The 20,170-nt window shown below is 43.9% G+C and overlaps 5 protein-coding genes across 5 annotated transcripts; all 5 read right to left on the bottom strand.

Moving 5' to 3' along the window:
• Positions 1 to 45: 45 nt before the first annotated feature.
• On the bottom strand, positions 46 to 10,777 carry LOC105564457 (eukaryotic translation initiation factor 2 subunit 3). The gene is made up of 9 exons (XM_012016828.1): positions 10,493 to 10,777; positions 8,800 to 8,863; positions 8,587 to 8,697; positions 1,786 to 2,019; positions 1,534 to 1,692; positions 1,216 to 1,445; positions 998 to 1,142; positions 701 to 870; positions 46 to 393 (listed from the first exon to the last, which is right to left on the bottom strand). Exons 1-9 carry the CDS (start codon positions 10,562 to 10,564, stop codon positions 157 to 159), a joined length of 1,422 nt encoding a protein of 473 aa, XP_011872218.1. The 5' UTR covers positions 10,565 to 10,777; the 3' UTR covers positions 46 to 156.
• On the bottom strand, positions 4,780 to 8,578 carry LOC105564456 (histone-lysine N-methyltransferase SUV39H2). Its single transcript, XM_012016827.1, has one exon. It carries the CDS (start codon positions 7,556 to 7,558, stop codon positions 5,615 to 5,617), a length of 1,944 nt encoding a protein of 647 aa, XP_011872217.1. The 5' UTR covers positions 7,559 to 8,578; the 3' UTR covers positions 4,780 to 5,614.
• A 1,692-nt stretch (positions 10,778 to 12,469) lies between the features above and the next one.
• On the bottom strand, positions 12,470 to 15,222 carry LOC105564449 (ATP synthase subunit gamma, mitochondrial). The gene is made up of 3 exons (XM_012016805.1): positions 15,092 to 15,222; positions 13,443 to 13,992; positions 12,470 to 13,086 (listed from the first exon to the last, which is right to left on the bottom strand). Exons 2-3 carry the CDS (start codon positions 13,970 to 13,972, stop codon positions 12,720 to 12,722), a joined length of 897 nt encoding a protein of 298 aa, XP_011872195.1. The 5' UTR covers positions 13,973 to 13,992; positions 15,092 to 15,222; the 3' UTR covers positions 12,470 to 12,719.
• A 781-nt stretch (positions 15,223 to 16,003) lies between these two features.
• LOC105564448 lies at positions 16,004 to 17,634 on the bottom strand. The gene is made up of 2 exons (XM_012016804.1): positions 17,507 to 17,634; positions 16,004 to 16,790 (listed from the first exon to the last, which is right to left on the bottom strand). The coding sequence occupies exon 2, from the start codon at positions 16,779 to 16,781 to the stop codon at positions 16,452 to 16,454; it is 330 nt and encodes a 109-aa protein (XP_011872194.1). The 5' UTR covers positions 16,782 to 16,790; positions 17,507 to 17,634; the 3' UTR covers positions 16,004 to 16,451.
• A 368-nt stretch (positions 17,635 to 18,002) lies between these two features.
• On the bottom strand, positions 18,003 to 20,146 carry LOC105564447 (cytoplasmic tRNA 2-thiolation protein 2). Its single transcript, XM_012016803.1, has 3 exons — positions 19,905 to 20,146; positions 19,195 to 19,469; positions 18,003 to 19,133 (listed from the first exon to the last, which is right to left on the bottom strand). Exons 1-3 carry the CDS (start codon positions 19,973 to 19,975, stop codon positions 18,127 to 18,129), a joined length of 1,353 nt encoding a protein of 450 aa, XP_011872193.1. The 5' UTR covers positions 19,976 to 20,146; the 3' UTR covers positions 18,003 to 18,126.
• Positions 20,147 to 20,170: the final 24 nt, after the last annotated feature.

Here is a 20,170-nt window from a genome sequence, read left to right as displayed (position 1 = left end):
TTGGACTAGAAGTGCCATTAGATGGATAGAACAGTTTTGGCAGGATTAGTTTCAAATTTTTATTACAAATATTTCGTACACGAGGCCAACTGCGGCGTTGTGAACAGGATCGTAGAAATAATGCTTTTGAGGGAAGCTAGGCCCCAAATATCCCTATTATTTCCGATCCAGAATGGGATCTATTGTTTGACCACCGCAAATCTGTCCCCAACCGATCAGACGCCAGTGCTTCTCCACTCGTCTGGACAACGCAATCTTCTCGTCGACCTCCGTGCACACAGGATTCGTCAAGCTGATCTTTGCTAAATCGGCGCGAGTAGCCAACACTCTGCCACCGGTACTTAAGGAGCCGATATTTACTAGCAATACCTCACCCCTTGACAGTTTCGGTACCTAATCGAGATATTTATGTACGAGCAATAATTAAAATCCTTTTTAATTATGAAATAAACATAATTTTAGAGAAAAGAAAAATAAAGCTGCATCTAATTACGAATTATACATAATCAAAGAAAATATACGTAACAAATATATATCAGAGAACAAAATATTGCATAAAATATTCTCTACAGCTTCAAGACTTTTGCAATATTTGCAATTTGCAATATTAGTCTTAAAATCGTGCAGTTTATAGAAACACACGTAAATGGAGTGCAGTAGTAATCTTTAAGATTATGTAGAATCTTGCATTTGGACTTACCCTAGCGCCCTTTTTATCGCCTTCGGTTCTTACGCCTAATAAACGTTTCAATAAATAATACGAAATTTCCAGTTCGATGAATATCTGTGGCAAAGCGCCGACGCTTCCAAGAATTTGTCCGACTAGACGATCGGCACGACACAGAGTAGGCTCGATCTTGGTCCCGACACCTACACGCAATACATTATAAAATTATAAAATTTTAGATTAAATATAAGATTATAAACCCAAGACTTGCTAGACATCAGTTCACATTAAAGCAATTAATAAGGAATATCCACGAAGAAAATTAATTACCAATTAGACCACCAGGTACGGCATATTGCAATTCATTCTGTTCGGCAAATAGAGACACAATACGCGAGAATATTGGACGACAGGTCAGCTTGCCCTCGCTATCCTTGGACACTAATCCTGGACGAACTTCGATCTCCATGCCAACCTACGACAAAAGTGGTATTTATAGTACACATTTCGAAGAAATTAGTCCAATTTAAGACTAATCTAACTCATACTTTCAGCACTCCTCGAAGAATGCTACCGCCAGCGACGCCGCCCTTCAAATCATCCACCTCGCAGCCAGGCTTATTCACATCGAAAGATCGGATAACGATCAATCGAGGCTCCGCCTTGAAATCTCTTATTGGCACCGGAATTTTCTTGGTAATGTACTCGCACAGTACTTCAATGTTGTATTTCAGTTGCGCTGAAATCGGAATTATTGGAGCGCCTTCCGCCACCGTCCCTGTTTTCAAATTATGCAAACGAAAATTATGCAAACATATATGCGCGTGCGTCAGTTTACATTGGCAATAATGGCGAATAACCAATACCTTGAATAAATTTCAAAATCTGCTCATACTGCTCCTTGGCTTGCGCTTCTTTAACCAAGTCGATCTTATTTTGCAAGATGACTATGGTCTTAAGCTTCATAATTTCAATAGCGGCCAAGTGCTCCGACGTTTGAGGCTGCGGGCATGACTCGTTGCCAGCTACAATTCAGTAAAATAGTTTATTGCCTTGGAAAAAGATAGATTATCGCCTTGAAGCAAAGAAATTCCGCGCGAAAGGAATATGTCATTTACCGATTAAAAGCAAGGCGGCGTCCATAACAGCTGCTCCGTTAAGCATAGTCGCCATAAGAATATCGTGTCCAGGACAATCGACGAAGGAGACATGCCGAATCAACTGGAATCTTCCTGGGCAAGCCGGACGCAAGCAGGGAAAAGAATCGTCTTTGCTGGACCCACCGGATATGTAGCGTCCAGGTCGAGGACATTTCGGATTTTCACACTCGTAAATTTTCGCGTTTGCGTATCCTGAAATACAGAAGAACACTCAGACCTAACTCGTCCCTACAATCGTCTAAGAACATTCTTGCGCCTGCGAGGATCTTCTTCCATGAAGAGGAACTATATATGCACTGCGCGTTATAAAACATTATTACATATCGTCAACTTATAAAATAAATTCCTCTTCAATTAAGTTCGTAAGAATTTAATACCAAAAGCATACATGTATAAATATATATATATATAATTTTTTAGGTAGTGTTCTCCACGTCTCTCGCTTGTCATCTACACTCATTAGATGACTTTCTTGAATCATCATCATACAAATGTTAAGCCAACAGTAGCTATGTACGTTATATTACGATCAAAATGCCACTGAAATAGCCTCCACGTTTTATATGGAAAAATAAACCGATGTATAACATGTCAGAGACTTTGTCCACGATAACAGATTGTATTTTATATCAGAAGAAAGGTTTGTAATGCGCCTCGTGCGAGACTTTATTTTTCAGAATCATCCATCGATAAGACAACGACGTGTGTATGAAACTTACAGAAATCTGGTCTTTATTAATTAACTGTTTAATCTCTTGTAATTATAATCAGTTGCCGTAGGTTATCAACAAATGTAAGTAATGACCATCAATGCAATTTTGCGGTGTTTCGTGCGTGTAAGAAAATAGTTACCGATTGAGAACCTCTGTAAAGAAAATATGACGATAGGGTGACACATGTACATGTTCCGAAACGGTCCCGAAGCTCTAAGTCGATGTACAATTTAATGATGATTTATTTTTAACAACTAATGCATATACAAATTACGTCGACCCTTTACGTTCTGATAGCAAAAGATACGGTGATAATGTAAAACATTCTACTATTAGTTACGTAATACTGCAATGCGACAACGACCATCTATTATCATTAATCACTCAATATTGTTACAAAAACGCATATATATGAGTAGTGTTTGTCTTTGATTTTTTTAAAGATAAAATTTAACACTAAAGCTACCGAAGATTACTTCACATGTAATAAAATACTATACAGAAACTTAGGAAAATAATAATTGTAAAAAATATAATTTCGATCCCCTTGGTAGTTCTAGTATTAATCGTTGTTAGAAACTTCTTTGGCAGATTTTTCAAAGCCATCAAACTCTTAGTTGCGAAAAATTTGTCGGATTAAGATTTACATGCGTGATATGTATCTAATTAATTGCCTGCATTATTCAGAATATAAACAGTCGACCCCCGACGCCATTTTCTAGAAATCCTTACGAAAATTGTCTAGAAACTATCAATTACCATACAAATTATATAATGCAGAAGTAATATAGAACATGAGGTTTTTCTTGGACTAAATATTGAACACCTCTCTTCGCCCGCGGTGTTAACCGTGGAATTTAAGATATTTCCCAGCAGAAGATACATTTAATTTGTGTAAACTTTGGGAAACAAGGATAAAACGCTTCACCGTGTGTTGCACTGTGTCAACCGTATCTATTGCTGGAAAACGTCTTTACATATTAAATCGGACACATTCTAGAGATGCAATATCAAGAATCTGCCGATCCTCTGAATATAGGTCCGAATTGCACCCACGGATAAATCACTCAATGTCTGCGGTTGTGCGTGAGTAGAAGTAAAATAAATATATATTATAATGATACTACGATCCATGTGCTGATAAACACCAAGACCCCGAGAATGTCTCAGCACGCTTCTTGTTTTCACTATAGCAGTATCGTTTCTTATGTATATGATTTATACACTCACATGAAAGGGTCACATTCGCAGCGTCTTTCGTCTTCTAATTTTCGAGAAGGTCTTTGTTTTCTCTCTTTAACTTTGTTCCCTTAAATGCCTCTCATTAGTTAATTAAATGTGAATTATTAATATTCAGAAACCGGAACAAATGAGATTCTCAACCGTCCCTAAAATCTCCGATCATTAGACGCTGCAAACTTGACGTATCCAAAATGTAATAATTATATTATAAACGTACGCAAGGGATATGTACCTATAATCTCTAAGAAATGAAAAAGAAAAATAATATTAACATACAAAATTAATATACGAACTTGTATGTATAATTAATATTAATATAATGTCGTATATCAATATACGAAAAATTAATATTAATATACGATACGCAATTAACAATATGTAATAAAAACCACTGATGCTACTCCACATTGCCTCGCGATCGAAGAACGGGAATTTTTACTTCACACCTCTCGTATTTACGTTTAACTTTTATACAATTAGCCGAGTATAAAAATGAGCATAGAATGTATTAAAACAAAACTATACAACAAACAGCTCTGTCACACACTTTCATAACAATTCAGTATATTTAGGAAACTCAACACTAATAATTATTCAATGGCAATATTCACATAATCAATGTGCAGTCTCGCCCATGTCTCACAAGTAATACTATCCAAGTGTTATACTCCAATTTTTTTGAAACTTTGCACACTTGTATAACTTCGAAAAATATTTTACCCCCTATTTTTTTATTTGTGCTCATAAAGCATTTTAAGGATAGGAACTACCCTCGAAATATTGACCTTTTCAATTCCATGTACAGCAATTCTATAGGCCATGTACATTATCTCGAACAATTCTTGCACCAGAATACTATCTCTAGGAGTTTTCAGAATCGTTGATTACGAATTTGATGTCAAAATTATATATATATAATTAAATGTTATATTATTATATATTATTATATATATATAATTTTGACATCAAATTCGTAATCAACGATTCTGAAAACTAGAGATAGTATTCTGGTGCAAGAATTGTTCGAGATAACGTACATGGCATATACAATAGAATTGCTGTACATGGAATTGAAAAGATCAATATTTCGAGGGTAGTTTCTATCCTTAAAATGCTTTATGAGCACAAATAAAAAAAATAGGTGTTAAATATTTTTCGAAGTTGTACAAGTGTGCAAAGTTTCAAAAAAATTAGCGTGTAACACTTGGGTAGTGTTACTTGTCAGTTAAACTCATAGTATCATTTCTTTTTTTTTCTATGCTCATCCACGACTCTCCACTAATTTACTCGCGACAGTAAACTTTTCTCTTTACAACTTAAGGATTTGCAGTTTGTACTTTAAAGTCTTATTTATCTGGCAGGCATCAAAACTTGTAACCATTTGTAATTATTCACATAAACTGCGAATTATGAACATAATGCATGTTACACGACAAGATACAATAGTAATTATCTCAGTTAGTAAGTTTTCAAAATTGTCTTTTATTACATGCCGTTTGAAAGACTGCTTCATTTTTATAATGTCAATTAATTTTAACTTATTAATTATTCAGCATTCAAAGAAGTATAAATAATACGTTAAAACTTGGAAAATATATACGACAGTTACCGTCAAGTTAACTTAATTTAGAAAAATAACCTCAGACCAAGTTTTGGGTAATTATAACTTGGTCGAGTTACTATTTCGCTCATGACTAATCCTGAATGTATTTTTCTTCTTCAGACCATAATATACACACATATATATATATATAAAATAAGACGATTGAGAGAGATAGTGAGTTAGTGAAGATCAACACCAATTGACACTCGCTAAAGGTATGACATGCTCCTTAAAACAAGTATCGCCGACACGTCGCAGCGCCGCATTTGCAAAGCATCCTGTTTTTTGAGCTAGCATTGCTGTCCTCCGGCTTGTTGTCTAGCGGCTGTTGTCCCTTAGCGTTGTCGCGCGGTGTCTGGCATAAGTAATCGAAAGTGAGCTCTTCGTTCTGCTTTATGTCTTTGATAGCAAACAGCGCGAGGCCCGGTAGATTTGGGTCCAAGCAATTGATCCAGATCGCGTAGACGGCGAGATTCGGGTCGCACGAGTGATTAATGAAGTGCGAGACGTTCCCGTACATGGCAGCGTCTACGGTGTACGGGCACTGGCCGTCGGTTTCGTTGTAGTCGAGATCGAAGAGGTACGTACGACCGGTCAAGTTGTACTGCCTACCGCGCTTCTCCGCCTCCTCGTTCCTGATCACCTCGCCCACGTACTGGATGACGAAGGTGCCTTTCTTGATCGCACGCCGGGTACGCACGCCCCAGCCGCGTTCGTTGTCCGTGCGGAAGATGCACAATTGCGTGCCGGTGCCTAGCTGCACCACTCGATTCGGACAGGTCGACGCGTCGCAGGCGCAGCGTTTGTTGCATTCGTAGATGGGCGTGCCGAGGGGTACACGTACCCGGCGCGCCGACGTGTACGCCAACGACGTGGCGCCGTTCTGCGCGAAGCAGCAGCCGACCTTGTTGCCGGCCGTCCCGCACTCGCCATCGCACTCGCAGCCGATCGGCGGATCGTCCGGTATTAAGACGCCCGCGCCCGGCAAGTAGCTGTCGATGTAGAAGAAGTCTTGCGGCGCGCTCTCCAAGTCTACCAGGTTCTCCACCAGGATCGTCGGCTTGCCCTTCGTAATACTGTTCATCTCGTTTTCCCAATCCTGCAGCGACTCGAGCTGGTCGCGCCGCAGCTCGATCAGCAGCATGCGCAGTATCTGCCGCTTGATCTTCGTCTCCAGCTTGGCGCTGCGCGACTTGAGAAAACGTCGTATCTCGGCGTACACGCCGCCCTCGGCAACGGCGGCGGTGGCGGCTGATGTGGCATCAACGATCGACATCTTCTTGTTACGCGCCAGAAAGATCGCGACGTCGCACGAGTCCGGATAATAGTTCGTCGTCTCCTTGAATCGATCGATCAACTCCTGCTGCTCGTTGTCGAACTCGCACAGTAGATCCCTGCAATTAATGAGGTTCTGCAACGGTTCCCACGTGTTGTACTCAACGCCCCAACCCTTCCATTTGACTAGATAGAACGGCTGTCTCTTCTGTTCACGCTTCTGCAGGATCCTCTCCACTTCCCAGAGCTTAATGTTCTTGCTTGACACGGGAGAGGGTTTGTCGGGCACCGCTGCAGTTAATTTGCGATACTTATCGTTGCGCATGATATCGTACAGCATCACCCGCACCTCCTTGAGTTCACAATCAAGGCGTGGATTCATAGCATCCCCTCGCGCGGACAGCATGCCATCGGACGACGATTCCTCATAGTCGGATTGCCGGCCGTCGCTACCTGGATACCTCGCACCCGTACTTCTGCTGCGAAGCGTGCGGGAGCTGCTCTCGAATACTTTGAGCACCTGCTGCGTAATTAATATTGGCTGCGGTCGCAAACGCTTTGATGAGAACAATGACAATGACGACGGTGATGTAAAAATTGATGACGATGATGATGATGACGATGATGACGACGCCAACGACGACAACGACGACGACGCCAATGACGAGGAGGAAGAGGAGGAGCGGAGTGTGTGTCTGCCGTCCAATCGGTGAGGTATATTCTTGCGGCCCTCTCTGTCGAGGTTTCTGGGCATCTTTGCGCACGACGGTGCGTCAGTGCTTCCAGGGGAGAGGTGTCGTTTTTGCCTAACGGCTGGCGTTTTGCTTGCAACGCTGCCAGGTTTATCTGCCGATTCACCGCTGCTACCGCAAGCCGCCGCGTCTGCAATGCCAAACATTTAAACAGCATCATTTCCCGTGCCATTTTTCTCTTTTCAATTCGCTTCTAATTTGAACGATCACTCTCCCCTTTCCGCACACTTCTCCATCGTTTGTTTACGTTTTGCATTTTTCTTTGCGTTTTCTCAGTATTCCTTCTCAACATTCGTCCGCTCGCCCATTATCTCGACTTGCCGGACGAGTGATAACAATGAACAGCACCGGGAAGCTTTGTTCATGCTACGATCGAGCTGTATGTAATTCTAACATCTTAAGAGATATTAGACTTTTTATTCTACTCGCAGCTTCGCGAGTTGAAAGAGCGTCAAGAGACTTTTTTGGTGCATTTTTACGTAGTTTAAGGAGTGTACAATATAAACGTTTCGGTTTGTACTTTGATAACAGATATTAAGTGCTGGCTCTCGTGACATGAGTATCACGCGAGACATCCCTATAGACCTTTCCCTCCCCTCCACCAGATATTTTATTACAGATTCCAAGCGATAATTATAACGACTTAAAGTATACATAATTTGTTTGGTTAATATAATCTCTCATTATCGTTTCTCGCCACCAGTACCAAACGCCGAAGACATTTGTGCGTGAACAAAAGTAGACCGAGTCGTAACAACCTAATTAACTTTTAACTTGCAATATAAGAATCATACTTACCTGTTACTTAAACTTTTTCACATAAAAATTCACGTATCAAAAGAGTCTTTAGTCGCGATTCAGGTCAAATCTTACAAAAATTTAAACAATTATCCTCACTCGTTATCTTTAAAGTGATATTCCATCACTGTCACTTTAAAAATAACAAATGCACGGATTACTCTTTACCACGTGTTGTTACAGCGCTAAGAAATATTACCTTCAGCAGAAGGTAATATTTAAAGGATCTGTCGAGTTTGCAAAAAATTAATTTAAAAAAAACCACGTTTCTTTGCAGAGACGTTATTCCACGGGGGTATATTTGTGCAAGATTCACCTTCTCCAAAATTAAATGAGTACGCAGGCAGAATGAGTTAATGTATTCAAATGTGCTCACCGAGTTTAATGGTGATATTTCTCTCCAGTTCATTCTTAAACCGAACAGTCTGCACCCCCGAAATAGCTTTCACGATCGTCGACTTTCCGTGCGCCACATGCCCAATAGTGCCTGTAATGAAGTTGCACGTTTATTTACATGTTATAATGCATGCGTCGGGATGGCGCCACGCATTTAACTCCAGAATACTTGAAAGAACCCTGCGGCACTTACCAATATTGATCGTGGCTTGTCTGCTGATGACTTCGGGCGACAACGCAGTTAATTTATCAATGACCTGTACAAAATGAAAGAGAACGTGAGTGTCTTACAACGTGATAATTTTAGGATTGATCGAATCAATTTCGAAACGGCGACAACTTTTCCTGCTTTCTAATCTAGAGACACGTGGACCCGACGACTGCGTTCAGCAGAAACAGCTGCTTTACAACAGTTGTAAAGTTTGCAAATTCCATTGGAGTATTCTCTTGGATTCTGGCATAACTAAGAGTACACGCCGATCAGATTCAAGATTCATACAACAGTTGCAAAGCAGCTTTTTCTGCCGAACGCAACCAATGTTCTGCGGTCTGAAGTTAACGAAGCTAACAAATAGTGGAATGATGACTTTGTAACTGCCACATGTGGGCTCGTAGAGAAAATCAATCAACAACACTCGGGCCTTAAGGCTAGCTTAATCCATCCTTGGTCTCTTTTCAGCTGTTCCCTTGGAAAGAGACAAACAATGAATTAAACGAAGATCAAAGTTGCGACGTGAGTGAAACCAGGCCTCAATCGAGCTTAACAACACTAGTAGTTGTAACGCTCGGTTTCACCAAACATCGCCTAAATTTAATCTTAGTTTAATTCACGTTTGTCTCCTTCTAAAGCAACAGTTGGAAAGAGACAAAGAACAAATTAAGCTAAGCTCAAAGTTAAGTAACGTTGCTGAAACTGGGCCTAAAACTACTCGATCACAACTTTCTTGAAAAAACGGAATGATTGGCCAGCTTGATTAAAAATGACATGTAAATATAATCAATTTCTCATTACAAAAACATAGAATGATACTCTACACGAGCCGCGCGGGACATTTTATTAATTTTATCCGCAAAGCTTTCGCCAAATCTTCGCTGAACCTGAAACAGGCTGAGAAACAGGAAGCAGACTAAGTAACAACCAAGACCGCTGTGCGCGCAACAAATAAAGCTATCGTCGCGAGGCAATCGATAATTGACAAGCCGCAGGCATTTTCCTGTGCACTCGGAAGACCACACGCTGGCAATTTATCCGCTTTACAGCGCACCACGGTTTAATTGACATCCAATAACTTCCCGCTGTCTCCTCCAGCTCGATTTACTCCCTGAAATCGTAATCGACAATCCGCCCGACTGGAAGAGAAATTACACAGTCAACATATGTCAATGTCGCGCGGCGTCGGCTGTCGTTTCTCGAATCAACAGCACCATCCTCCGCGAGCAGTGGGGAAGAAAGGTGACTTCAAAGAGGAATCGATTTACATCGAAAAGTCGCGTTTCAAGGGAGGAGGGGGGGGAGGGTGCAGAAAATTCACAATCGTTACTTGAAACGCGTTAACATTAGGCTGGCCCAAGGCGCAGCCCGGCCGGGAACGGCGTCCTTTTGAATAAACCGCGAGGGAGCTGATTTTCCCTTATACCGCGTCTCGAGAGGTTCCCTCGCGCGCAAGCGACTCGACGACGAGGGAGTTACCTCGAGCCCTTTCCTCTCCCTCCTTCGCCAGCAACGGGCGAAACCGATCGCACGCGGGTCGGCTGCAAACGTGGACGGTCTCGTGCGCGAGGCCGTCGCCATGCCGAGCTGGAGGTTAAGTCGCGGCGGACGATGACGAACGTGTCGGGCGAATGGCGCGAAGGCGATCGCGCGAGGGCCACCGCCCGCAACTTACGAGCTTCTTCAGGTCCTGTTTGTAGAGATTCGGCTGGCCGGTGGTAACACCCAGTCCTTCCTCGCCGCCCATGTTGCGTGAGTTAACCGCTAACAATCTGCCTTCAGGGACGCGCCTCTCCGGGGACTAGCAGAATCGTTTCCTTCCCCCGGGTACCTCTGGGCTGCCCTGGACCTCCTTCCGTATCGTAGAAATCTGCCTGGCCGCTGTGGTACGTTGGAACTATTGGAAATGTTGGAATAGCGCGGACCCTCGTGTGTAGTCAACCGTCGTTCGCAGAGGGCGCCGTGGTGCGTTTACGGCGAACCGACCAATCGCGCCGGGATTACTGATAGAGCAGAATCCCTCATTAGTGGAAAAGATTGTTGAACCTGGGGTACGTTCTAGAATCTTTTCCGAGGAAAAGCTTACCTGGCCATTTCGTAAACCTTTTCCAGCGTCTCCGATTGGCTCCGACCTATCTCTCGAGTAAAATTTGACGTCAGAATGACGGCAGGTTACATCAGCTAGCTACCTGGGATATTGGAATAATAGTTGCTTTCCTTTTACATGAAAACTCAGATAAATCTCACTTGTGACGTCATAACTCAGTTGAATGCATGTTCCTTTTGATTCTTGAGAAGTGAGATTCAACCAGATTTAACTGAGTTTTTGCGCACGATCAAGACCGTGTGCTTTAGCGAGTTTAATAGACTCACATTAATGACGTCATAACTCACATAACTGAGTGACTCAGTATCACTTGAGTGTAAAAGGAAAGCAGCTATTATATCACTTGTTAAAAATGCTCAGTACACTCTTAAGGCCTGTGTCCACGATGCTAGAACTTGGTCCGAGTTCTAGCTCCGAGAAATGTACGTGTAGCCAGTCAGCTTGCAGCTTTTATGAAATAGCTGCAAGTTGATTGGCTATACATTTCTCGAAACTAGAACTCGGACCCGCCATTTCACGGTGCGAAATCGGCGGATCGGCAATCACAAAACCGTTTCGACGGAATTTTTTAAAGGGCTCTATCAGAACGATCTTGTGATTGGCGATCCGCTGATTCCGCTTCCGCGTGTTCCACTTCATGGAACGTCGCCCTTAATCTTGGTCGAGTCCACGAGCATACGCCAATCAGATTCACGAATTTTACAACAGGTGCAAAGCAGCTGACATCAGAATATTTAAACCGAGCTTAAATTAATGTAGTTATACCCGTTTCTACCAACTCAGTTTAACTTTAATCTCGGTTCAACTTGCTTTGTATCTTTCTCTAGTTTTATGAATTGGAAAAGGACAAGAAGTAATTTAAGCTGAGATTAAAGTTAATCTGCATTGGTAGAAACGGGCATTAAAGCAGAGAGAAACCTGAGAGCGGCCACGCTGGCGTTTTACTTGATATCGTTTCAAGAGACTTTTACGCGCTCTTACGCCCATTATTACTTTTTGAACTATTTCCTTACGCATTTTCTGACTCTGCCGATAAAGTTTCTACGTTGTGCGGGTTTATGCTACGTCTATTTTTCAGGGTTGCGCTGTAAATTTCACAATTACATTAACATAAATTATCTGCACGAAGGAAGGAGACAAATACGCGGGAAGGGGGAACTCTTTGAACTTCGGTCTAGTTCGGTTACGCTCGGTAATGTTTGACCAATGGCGCTCGGTTCATATCCCGAATTCATGGCCAATTTCTAGAATTAGAAGATAAAACGTTGAAAAAGTAAAATTTCAATTCATCGACAGAACTGGACAAAAATGTCTATTTTTTACCAATGCAGATTAACTTCGATTCTCAGTTCAACTTATTTTTTCCATCTTCTAGTCTACGAACTAAAAGAAAAGATAAATTAAACCAAGATTAAAATTAAACTGGGGTAAAATTTGACAAGAGCTTACTGGAGATTGGTTTACAATAACCGAAGCTCATTATCAAAATCAAAATAATAGTTTACACGTCATTTTTATCAATCTCACAACTACTAAAACACGTGATTTTGTAATTGAGCTGATTTATTAAACAACTTGGACATATAAATATCAGATAGACTCGTAATATTCTTGATGTTTACCATACAACTCCACGGTTAATCGAACATTGTCCAAGTCAATGGGGGAAACTTGATCTTTCGGCAGCATAACAGGCGCGTCTCCCCGTTCCTCTTCCTTTCCCAGCAACATATTCTCTTTCTATTTGCCGGCACTATACATTGATAAACTAAGCTTTCCCACCGCGGGAAAATTCTTAAGCCAAAGCGGCGGCACCGGAGATAATCTCGATCAGTTCCCTGGTAATCACAGCCTGCCGAGTGCGGTTGAATGTGAGGGTGAGTTTGTCGATCATCTCTCCAGCGTTCTTGCTGGCGTTGTCCATGGCCGTCATACGGCTGGACTGCTCGCTGCAGGCGCCTTCCTTCATCGAATAAAACAAGAGCGAGGCGAGCGAGAACTCGAGGTAGCTCTGTATTACCTCGTCGTCGAGCGAGTCGTACACCGACAGCTTCGGCGCGGTGACCACCGCGTTCTTATCGAACAACGGCATATCGTCAACCGCATACGACACCACAGACTTGAACCTGTTGTACACTATGCGTCCGGAGCCGAAGGAATAACTGCAAGAGAACAGCCGTTATTTACATCGCGCCGCATCTTTAAAAAGAATATATTATACAACTCGTCCGTCCAAGAGATTTAATATAGTTAACAGAAACTTGGAAAAATTTCTAGCGAATCTCAGCTAACAGAGGCGTCCAACAGGCAAGAACGAAATTTGCCTCTCCTCTGGAAAATCAGCGAAAAATTAAACATTTACTCCTCCTTTGATAAAGAGAAGAGATGCTACATTGCAGAGTCACGTCTCTCCTCTGGAAAAAGAAAATCCCGAGGACGCTCTTGTCAACTGATACCGCCAAGTTAATTGTGAAACTGTCCTATCTAGTTGTTGGACTTATACGTTTGGCTCACGTACCCACTGTTCATTATCTGTATAGCTACTTTAGCCGCGTCGTTGAACGTCGGCGGTTTACGGCCGACCTCGGATGCGACGAAGAGTATGTTGTTCGCGAACAGCCGCTGGAGGATCGTCCGGGACTTCTCGCCGATGCATACGATCTTGGTGTTCTCGCGCTCCTTGGCGTCGGCCAACAGCCGGTCGCGAATGTTGCGGGACACGCCGGTGTGCACGGCGCCGCAGAGGCCGCGATCGCTCGTCACGGCGATGACGAGCTTCTTCGGCTCCTCCGGCGGCGCCTCGATCTCGGCCTGCTCGTAGAACACCTTGGTGCCGACGCCGAGGGGACGGGCCTGCTTCAGGTCGCGCTCCGCTCGGTTGTACTTGGCCGCCGACACCATCTTCATGGACTGCGTGATCTTCTGGATGTTCTTGACGGACTTCAAACGCATGGAGATCGCCTTGAGGGTGGCCATCCCTCGCTGCTGCTGCCATTGCGGCTCCTGCGCGGCCAGCCGCAGGATCGTCGACACGCGGTTGCTGAGCATCGTCGTCGGCTGCCGAATTCCTGCGGGGTTAAACCCTCGATAAACCAACGCTACTTCAATCGCGCTCGCATAAATGAGTTATCGCGAGTCTCTTGGCGAAAGTTTATTCTAGGTCTGCCCTTTCTAGCTCAACTGGCTGCGCTAGTTCAGGCTTCGTCATGCTCCTCCGAATGTGGAGAGAAACAGATACAGATTCTGAACTGAGTTTATCTTTTTCCCTCCACGTTGGAAGTGTTGCCAGTTCAGAGGGTCAATTGTGTTGTCTTACAATACAGTGAAAATGCTAAAAGCGAAAGGCCTCGTCTCTTTTTCTTCTCCTTAAACCTGGTTTCACCAACGTCGCTTAACTTTAAGCTTAGCTTAATTCGCTCTTGGTCTCTTTCCAACTGTTACCTTAAAAAGAGACAAACGCAAATTAAACTAACAATAAGATTAAAGCTACGATTGATGAAGCCGGGCCTTAGAAAGTAAGACGCAAGATACGCAGTCAACCCCCAGCCAGAAAGAACAGACTCTCTGTAGAAAGAAAATATTCTGATACTTTCCACCCAACGTTCCCTTGTGAATAATTTTATGGCAAAAATTGCCATTGCTCGTCGCTCCTGGTATCGTTCGTGGATAATCGAAACGCGTGATGCAACGAATCATGAATGCAGCTAGGACCACGGGTATCGGAACACAAAGTGTATGACAGAAACTACAAATAGCAGAGGCATTTCATAAAAAGTACTACTGGCAGTAGTCAATACGAGCTACATTTCCGACGACAGTGACAAATGCAACAATGTGAGGCCCGCGGGGGTGGATTTCTGGCATTCTGCACGTCTGACAGCTCGTGTCAGAAATCTCCACCAGACAAACACTCCCTCGCCGACGAGACGGATCGCAAGACGCGCGCCGCGGAATCGAGTCCGAGCGTGGAATCGAGGCGTCAAGCCCAGAGGGTCAGTGAGCTCCAACAGTCTCGGCACAATATCGCTCCGTTTACATAATCGCGGGTGAGAACTGGCGAACGCGAGCGCGGCCGAATGCCCAGCTCGGCGCAGAGAATCGAGTCGAATGAGGCACGCAGAGGCAGGATATGCGTCGCTCGGGGACGACGCAGTGGACTCGACTCACCGCCAACTCCGAAAATAAAGCCCACAGATCACCGAGAACCGTCCGCCTAATCAGCCTGAGCGGTTCCCGCACACGGACGGTGGCCACGAAGGAACACCGCGCATACGTAAGAGCGACCGCAAGGCGGATTCTCAATGGTTATACCCATGGACCTAAGAATCTCTGGACCGAGCATACGGCGAGGGGGCTGGCAAATTTGCGGTAAGGGGGGCGAGAGTGCTCTCCTTTTCTGTCCTCTTGGACCTCTCTTTCTACAAGAGGTCACAGTGACCTCTTGTAGAAAGAGATACCATGAGATACCAAGAGGACAGAAAAGGAGAGCACTCTCGCCCCCCCCTTACCGCAAATTTGCCAGCCCCCTTGCCCGTTCTCCCACTTCGTGCTCGGTCCAGAGATTCTTAGGTCCATGGTTATACCAGAGAGAAACCCCGAGAGCGAGAGCGGCCACGCCGGCGTTTTACTTGATACCGTTTCGCGCGCTCTTACGCCCGTTTCTACTTTTGGAACTATTTCGTCGCGCATTATCTGACTCTGCCGATAAAATTTCTACTTGGTGCATGTCGTGCACTCTAACATCTAATTTATAAAATTTACATTAGTCTACACGAGAAAAGAATACAAGAATTTTTTAATAGGAATTAGATGTATAAAATGATCGAATAAGACCAACGTGTGAGATTAATGTCTATTCTGGAAATATTTTGCCGGAAGTGTTAAATTAGTGAAAAATGAAACGAGTTATTCAATGACTCAAATAAATCGTATCCCATTTTCTTAATGAGATTTATATTATACGAAATACATACATATGTATAATATAAAAGCAATAAATATAAACTGGTATTGTCAAAAAGAATAATGAAATATTAGATACGAGATCGACCGAATTTAACTAAAAACTGTTACCTTTTAAGTGAGAAGTTGCTGAAATATATCTTTATTAAATTTGTTTCATAATATTGACGAATCTAGGTCAATTGACAGAGATTTTCAAATACATTCCCGCAAAATTTCGCTGTATTTTCACCAGAATACACATTGTAACAATATCTTTACAAATTGAATATCCAGCGGATACTCTGAGCTACGTCCTTGCCACAGTTCTACGCGGATTGACAAGCTTACTTTGGATATCGAATATCTTAAGATAGCGAAAATATTCGGAGAAAGGTTGCGACTCTTGAATGTACTTCTCCTCGAGAAACATTGGCAGGAAAAGAAAGACAGGACTGTCCAAGTAACGAGCTGATGCGACGGGTTTTCTATGGGCAACACGCTTCCGTTAAACCTTTCAGTCCGATACATTTTACGCACAACGTAAAACTATAGCATCCTCCCGGCGAGAAGAGGCGCGCGCGATTTAATAAAGGTCGAGCGGCGGTGTCTCCTCGAACTCGTTCGTCCTCTCGCCATTGTTGAACTGGCGATGTCGCTCCTTCGCCATCATCATGACGCGCCGCATCCTCTTGACCTTAAACACGCATTCGTACATGTCCTCGAGTATCAGCCTGCACTTCTCCTTGCCCCTGTGATAGCCGTACGCCTCCATGCAGTCGACGTACTGCAGTTCGTATTGGGCGCATTCCTTGTGGAATTGCAAAGTGCGCACGTTGAGGAAGAGGTCCGTGAAGGGCCCCTTGAACATGGGCGACCCCCATTTCATGTAACCGATGTTATCGTGCTCTAGCATGACGGGCACCTGAAAATCGCGGCGTAACTCAATGTTTAATTAATGTTAATTTAATAATCAACAACGTATTGATATTTCACGCAACGCGGTTCCCGCTGCGGACGGGCCGTTCTTTAAAATTGTCGACAGACACATCTCCGCAATACAAAAGCAACGATTCGACACGCCCCTTCGCTCCAGATTCCAAAAGTGATTTCTATCAAACTCCGATCAATTTAACTGGCAGAACTGCCTATGGCAGAAAAAAGATTTATGTAATTCCTCGTTCTCATTCCAGTCTTCCTTTTCGCGCGATAAATAATAAAATTTGACAGCTCGGCTAGTCGTTGCGTTAAGGCTCGGTTTCACCAAACGTCGCTTAACTTCAATCTTTGTTTAATTCGCGTTTGTCTCTTTCCAACGTAACAGGTGGAAGGAGACAACGAACGAATAAAATTAAGCTTGAAGTTAAGCGACGTTTGGTGAAACCAGGCCCGGGTTAATTGGAGTTTGATCGATATCTAAATATACAACCGCGATTTCTGACGGCGTTTGTAACAATATAAAGGAAATCCCGGTGACAGATATTCATAGCAAAACTCACTCGCAATTTGTTCACAAAAATACGGATTCGACCGGAAAAAAATATTAGATCGTCGCACGAGAAGGCATAACCTACACACGTACGCGCAATAATTTTATTCCTCGTCGCGTAAGAACGAGAGCGACTCCACGGTTTTACGTACCGGTGATAAACAATGCCCCGAGTTTTGTAATTATTATTTACGCCCTCGATCACTCGGAAGAATCTCAACTCGAAGTAGCCTTTCTACAGCTGTTTTACGTAATCGTCAAGGAAGGTCAGGTTAGGTTAGGTTAGGTTGTTCTTGCGGCAGCGGGAAAATCAAAATTGCCATCGGTTATCCAAGGCTGCTTTCATTTCTTCGAATTATTTGCGATTTTGACTTACTGTAAACGACTGACAATTTGACTAATTAGAATGAACGGTGAAACAATTAACGTAACGAATGAATAGAAATGATAAATACTGCGTCGTTCACAAGAGAAATTAATTTAAACTATTTAAAGACTTGAAAGTTTCGAGTAGGGCTGTTACTTTTGATAACTTCGAAGTTGACTTCGAACTTTCGAAATCTTCGTAGCTTCGAAAGTTCGAATGCTGAAACCTTCGAAGGAAATCACCAGTCCTAGTTTCGAGGGAGAATATAAAGTGATTCTTTGTCTCGGGAAAAATAATGCGTATAAATAACGTGTTACTGTATTTAAATAAAAAGTCTCGTAATATGTACATTTCCACCGTGTCAATGTACAAACGTTCTCGTCCGCAAAATCTTAGAGCTCCTAATTAAAGTAAAAAGTCACTGATTCTCTCTTTCATACTCTTCAAAGCTATTCTTTGCCGGATGGCGGACAGTAACGGCGCCGGCAGGTCGCATAAAATCTCCGTGCTCGGAAATATCCGTCTGCAGCTGTAACAGAGACATCTCCAAACGTCCTCCGCGGCCACTTGTCCCCTCACGTCGTTCTTACAGCTACACGCCGTGCCTGGAACGAGGCAATTGGAGTCTCCGCTCGCTTCCTCGTTTCCAGGAGAACTCGCGGCGACGCATCTGGAAGACACCCGTTTGGAAACCTCGAGCGCCCGCGTGGCGGTCACCTCGTCGGCAGAAGTCCCGGAGTCCAAGCTCGCGTCGCAAAGCGCGCAATTGTCCTCTACGCCCCGCTGCGCGTCGCCCCTCGGGCTCACTTTGTCGGCCGTGCGGAACACGGTGGACACCGTGCCGGAGAACTGAGACTCCAGCTGCGTCGTGAAACCGCGCGCCAACGCCTGGATGCAAGCCGCCGGCGCGCCGAGCTCCGCCGGCTTGACGCAGCTTATCCCGTGGTATCTCGAATAGTGCGCCAATTCCTGCTGCGTGAAGTCCCTCATCGGCTTGAGTATCAGGACGTCGGTGCACCGCGCGTCGCAGAAGCCGGCGAGCGCGGAGAGTTGCGCGCCTCGTCCCAGGCACACGTCCCCGAGCGCCTTCGCGGCGATGTCCACGGCGGAATCGGCCACGAATATCTTGCCGCAATCGAGTCTGCGAGCCGCCGACAGGAGCAGCCTTCGACGCAGCTGACCGATAAGATCCGTCCTCGCGGTGTCGTCCGATAAACCGGCCAACATCGCACGCAGCTGATCGTCCCTTTCATGGCTCATCTCCTCGCCCATCGGTTTTACGTCCAGTGCATCCTCCGCGTTTAAAACTTGACTCAATGACACGGCGTAACCGTCGAATCCGGAGGCCCTCGTTTCCTCGGCGATCCTGCGTCGCAGCGCGTCCCTTTCCTCGCTCGTTCTCGCCACGTTGTCTGTTCGAACGTTAAAATTTCAGTCTCAAAATTCTGTGCGATGAAAAGATCGTCGATTTACCGTCTATATACAAGACCACTGTCTTGAAGATGATTTTCTTGTGAGTGGATTCACTCAAGCCTGCTTTAATGAGGTGTAAGAGCACGGTGGAATTCAATTCCCCCGAGTGGTCGACCAGTATCGCGTCGCCGCGGCGAATGATCTTGGATTTACCGAGCGCCGCTCTGAACTTGTGGCTCGTAGCAGTCAGGAAACAGGCGTTACAGTAACCGCTCTGGCCGGCTAATAAAACGTCCACGCTCTCGCACCTGCACTTTCTGCATAGCGTTGTATCTCTGTTAAAACAAAAAATCATTGACATACTGCACATCTCAGTACATCCTTCTATAACAATACAACATAAATTTCACAGTATAATATATTTAGCATAGTTCAAATGTAGAGGAAAGTCCCCTATTATGAGATTGACTCCTAATAAGAGATAACAGGGTTTCTACATCATCTGTTGGTCTCACCATGAATTTATTGCTCTTGGAATAAGATGTATTTAATAAAAAATGCATTAGATGGTGTAACAGTTGCGCGAAGAGATCGGTTATTGAATTTTGATGTTGAAAACCTGCTATCTCATATTAGAAACCTGTCTCATAATCGGGGACTTTCATCTAGTATAATATAAATTTACAGTAATGTAAATAATGTAAATAGAAAAGAAGGATATACTAATTTTGTTATGTATCCCCTTTTCTTATTTATTTAATGTAACTCACGATAGATCTCTCGTTTTGCCTTTAGTACTTTCATCGTCGTGTTCAAATCTGCAGTCGTTGATCGAACACATCTCCTCTTTCGCGACTTGTCGGACAAACGGTACAATTTGTAATTTCACCCTGCAATCAGACGTTTACGAAAATTTACAATAATTTATCACAGGCCAAGCCTCTCCGGATTCTGTACAAGTGTAAAGGCATCCGTGCGCACAGCTGATTTTAGGTTAGGACGCAGCGTGCACGCGATCACGTGGCTCGCGTCGTTT

This window comes from Vollenhovia emeryi, unplaced genomic scaffold, assembly GCF_000949405.1.
Source record: "Vollenhovia emeryi isolate VEMERY1.0 unplaced genomic scaffold, V.emery_V1.0 DF939164.1, whole genome shotgun sequence".
NCBI classification, from domain to species: domain Eukaryota; kingdom Metazoa; phylum Arthropoda; class Insecta; order Hymenoptera; family Formicidae; genus Vollenhovia; species Vollenhovia emeryi.
Note: the sequence above shows the minus strand (reverse complement) of the source record. Positions and strands in the feature narration are given on the sequence as shown.

What these genes read in the sequence shown, in the direction of transcription:
- LOC105564456 (XM_012016827.1), bottom strand. Translation starts at nt 7,558, where the DNA reads ATGTTTGGCATTGCAGACGCGGCGGCTTGCGGTAGCAGCGGTGAATCG.
- LOC105564457 (XM_012016828.1), bottom strand. Translation starts at nt 10,564, where the DNA reads ATGGGCGGCGAGGAAGGACTGGGTGTTACCACCGGCCAGCCGAATCTC. An exon ending in AACAGGACCTGAAGAAGCTC is followed by an intron (nt 8,864 to 10,492) that starts GTAAGTTGCGGG and finishes CATTTTGTACAG; the next exon opens with GTCATTGATAAATTAACTGC. An exon ending in CGTACCTGGTGGTCTAATTG is followed by an intron (nt 871 to 997) that starts GTAATTAATTTT and finishes TATTGCGTGTAG; the next exon opens with GTGTCGGGACCAAGATCGAG.
- LOC105564449 (XM_012016805.1), bottom strand. Translation starts at nt 13,972, where the DNA reads ATGCTCAGCAACCGCGTGTCGACGATCCTGCGGCTGGCCGCGCAGGAG. An exon ending in ATACAGATAATGAACAGTGG is followed by an intron (nt 13,087 to 13,442) that starts GTACGTGAGCCA and finishes GTTCTCTTGCAG; the next exon opens with TTATTCCTTCGGCTCCGGAC.
- LOC105564448 (XM_012016804.1), bottom strand. Translation starts at nt 16,781, where the DNA reads ATGCTAGAGCACGATAACATCGGTTACATGAAATGGGGGTCGCCCATG.
- LOC105564447 (XM_012016803.1), bottom strand. Translation starts at nt 19,975, where the DNA reads ATGTGTTCGATCAACGACTGCAGATTTGAACACGACGATGAAAGTACT. An exon ending in GGCAAAACGAGAGATCTATC is followed by an intron (nt 19,470 to 19,904) that starts GTGAGTTACATT and finishes TTGTTTTAACAG; the next exon opens with AGATACAACGCTATGCAGAA. An exon ending in AGTGGTCTTGTATATAGACG is followed by an intron (nt 19,134 to 19,194) that starts GTAAATCGACGA and finishes ACGTTCGAACAG; the next exon opens with ACAACGTGGCGAGAACGAGC.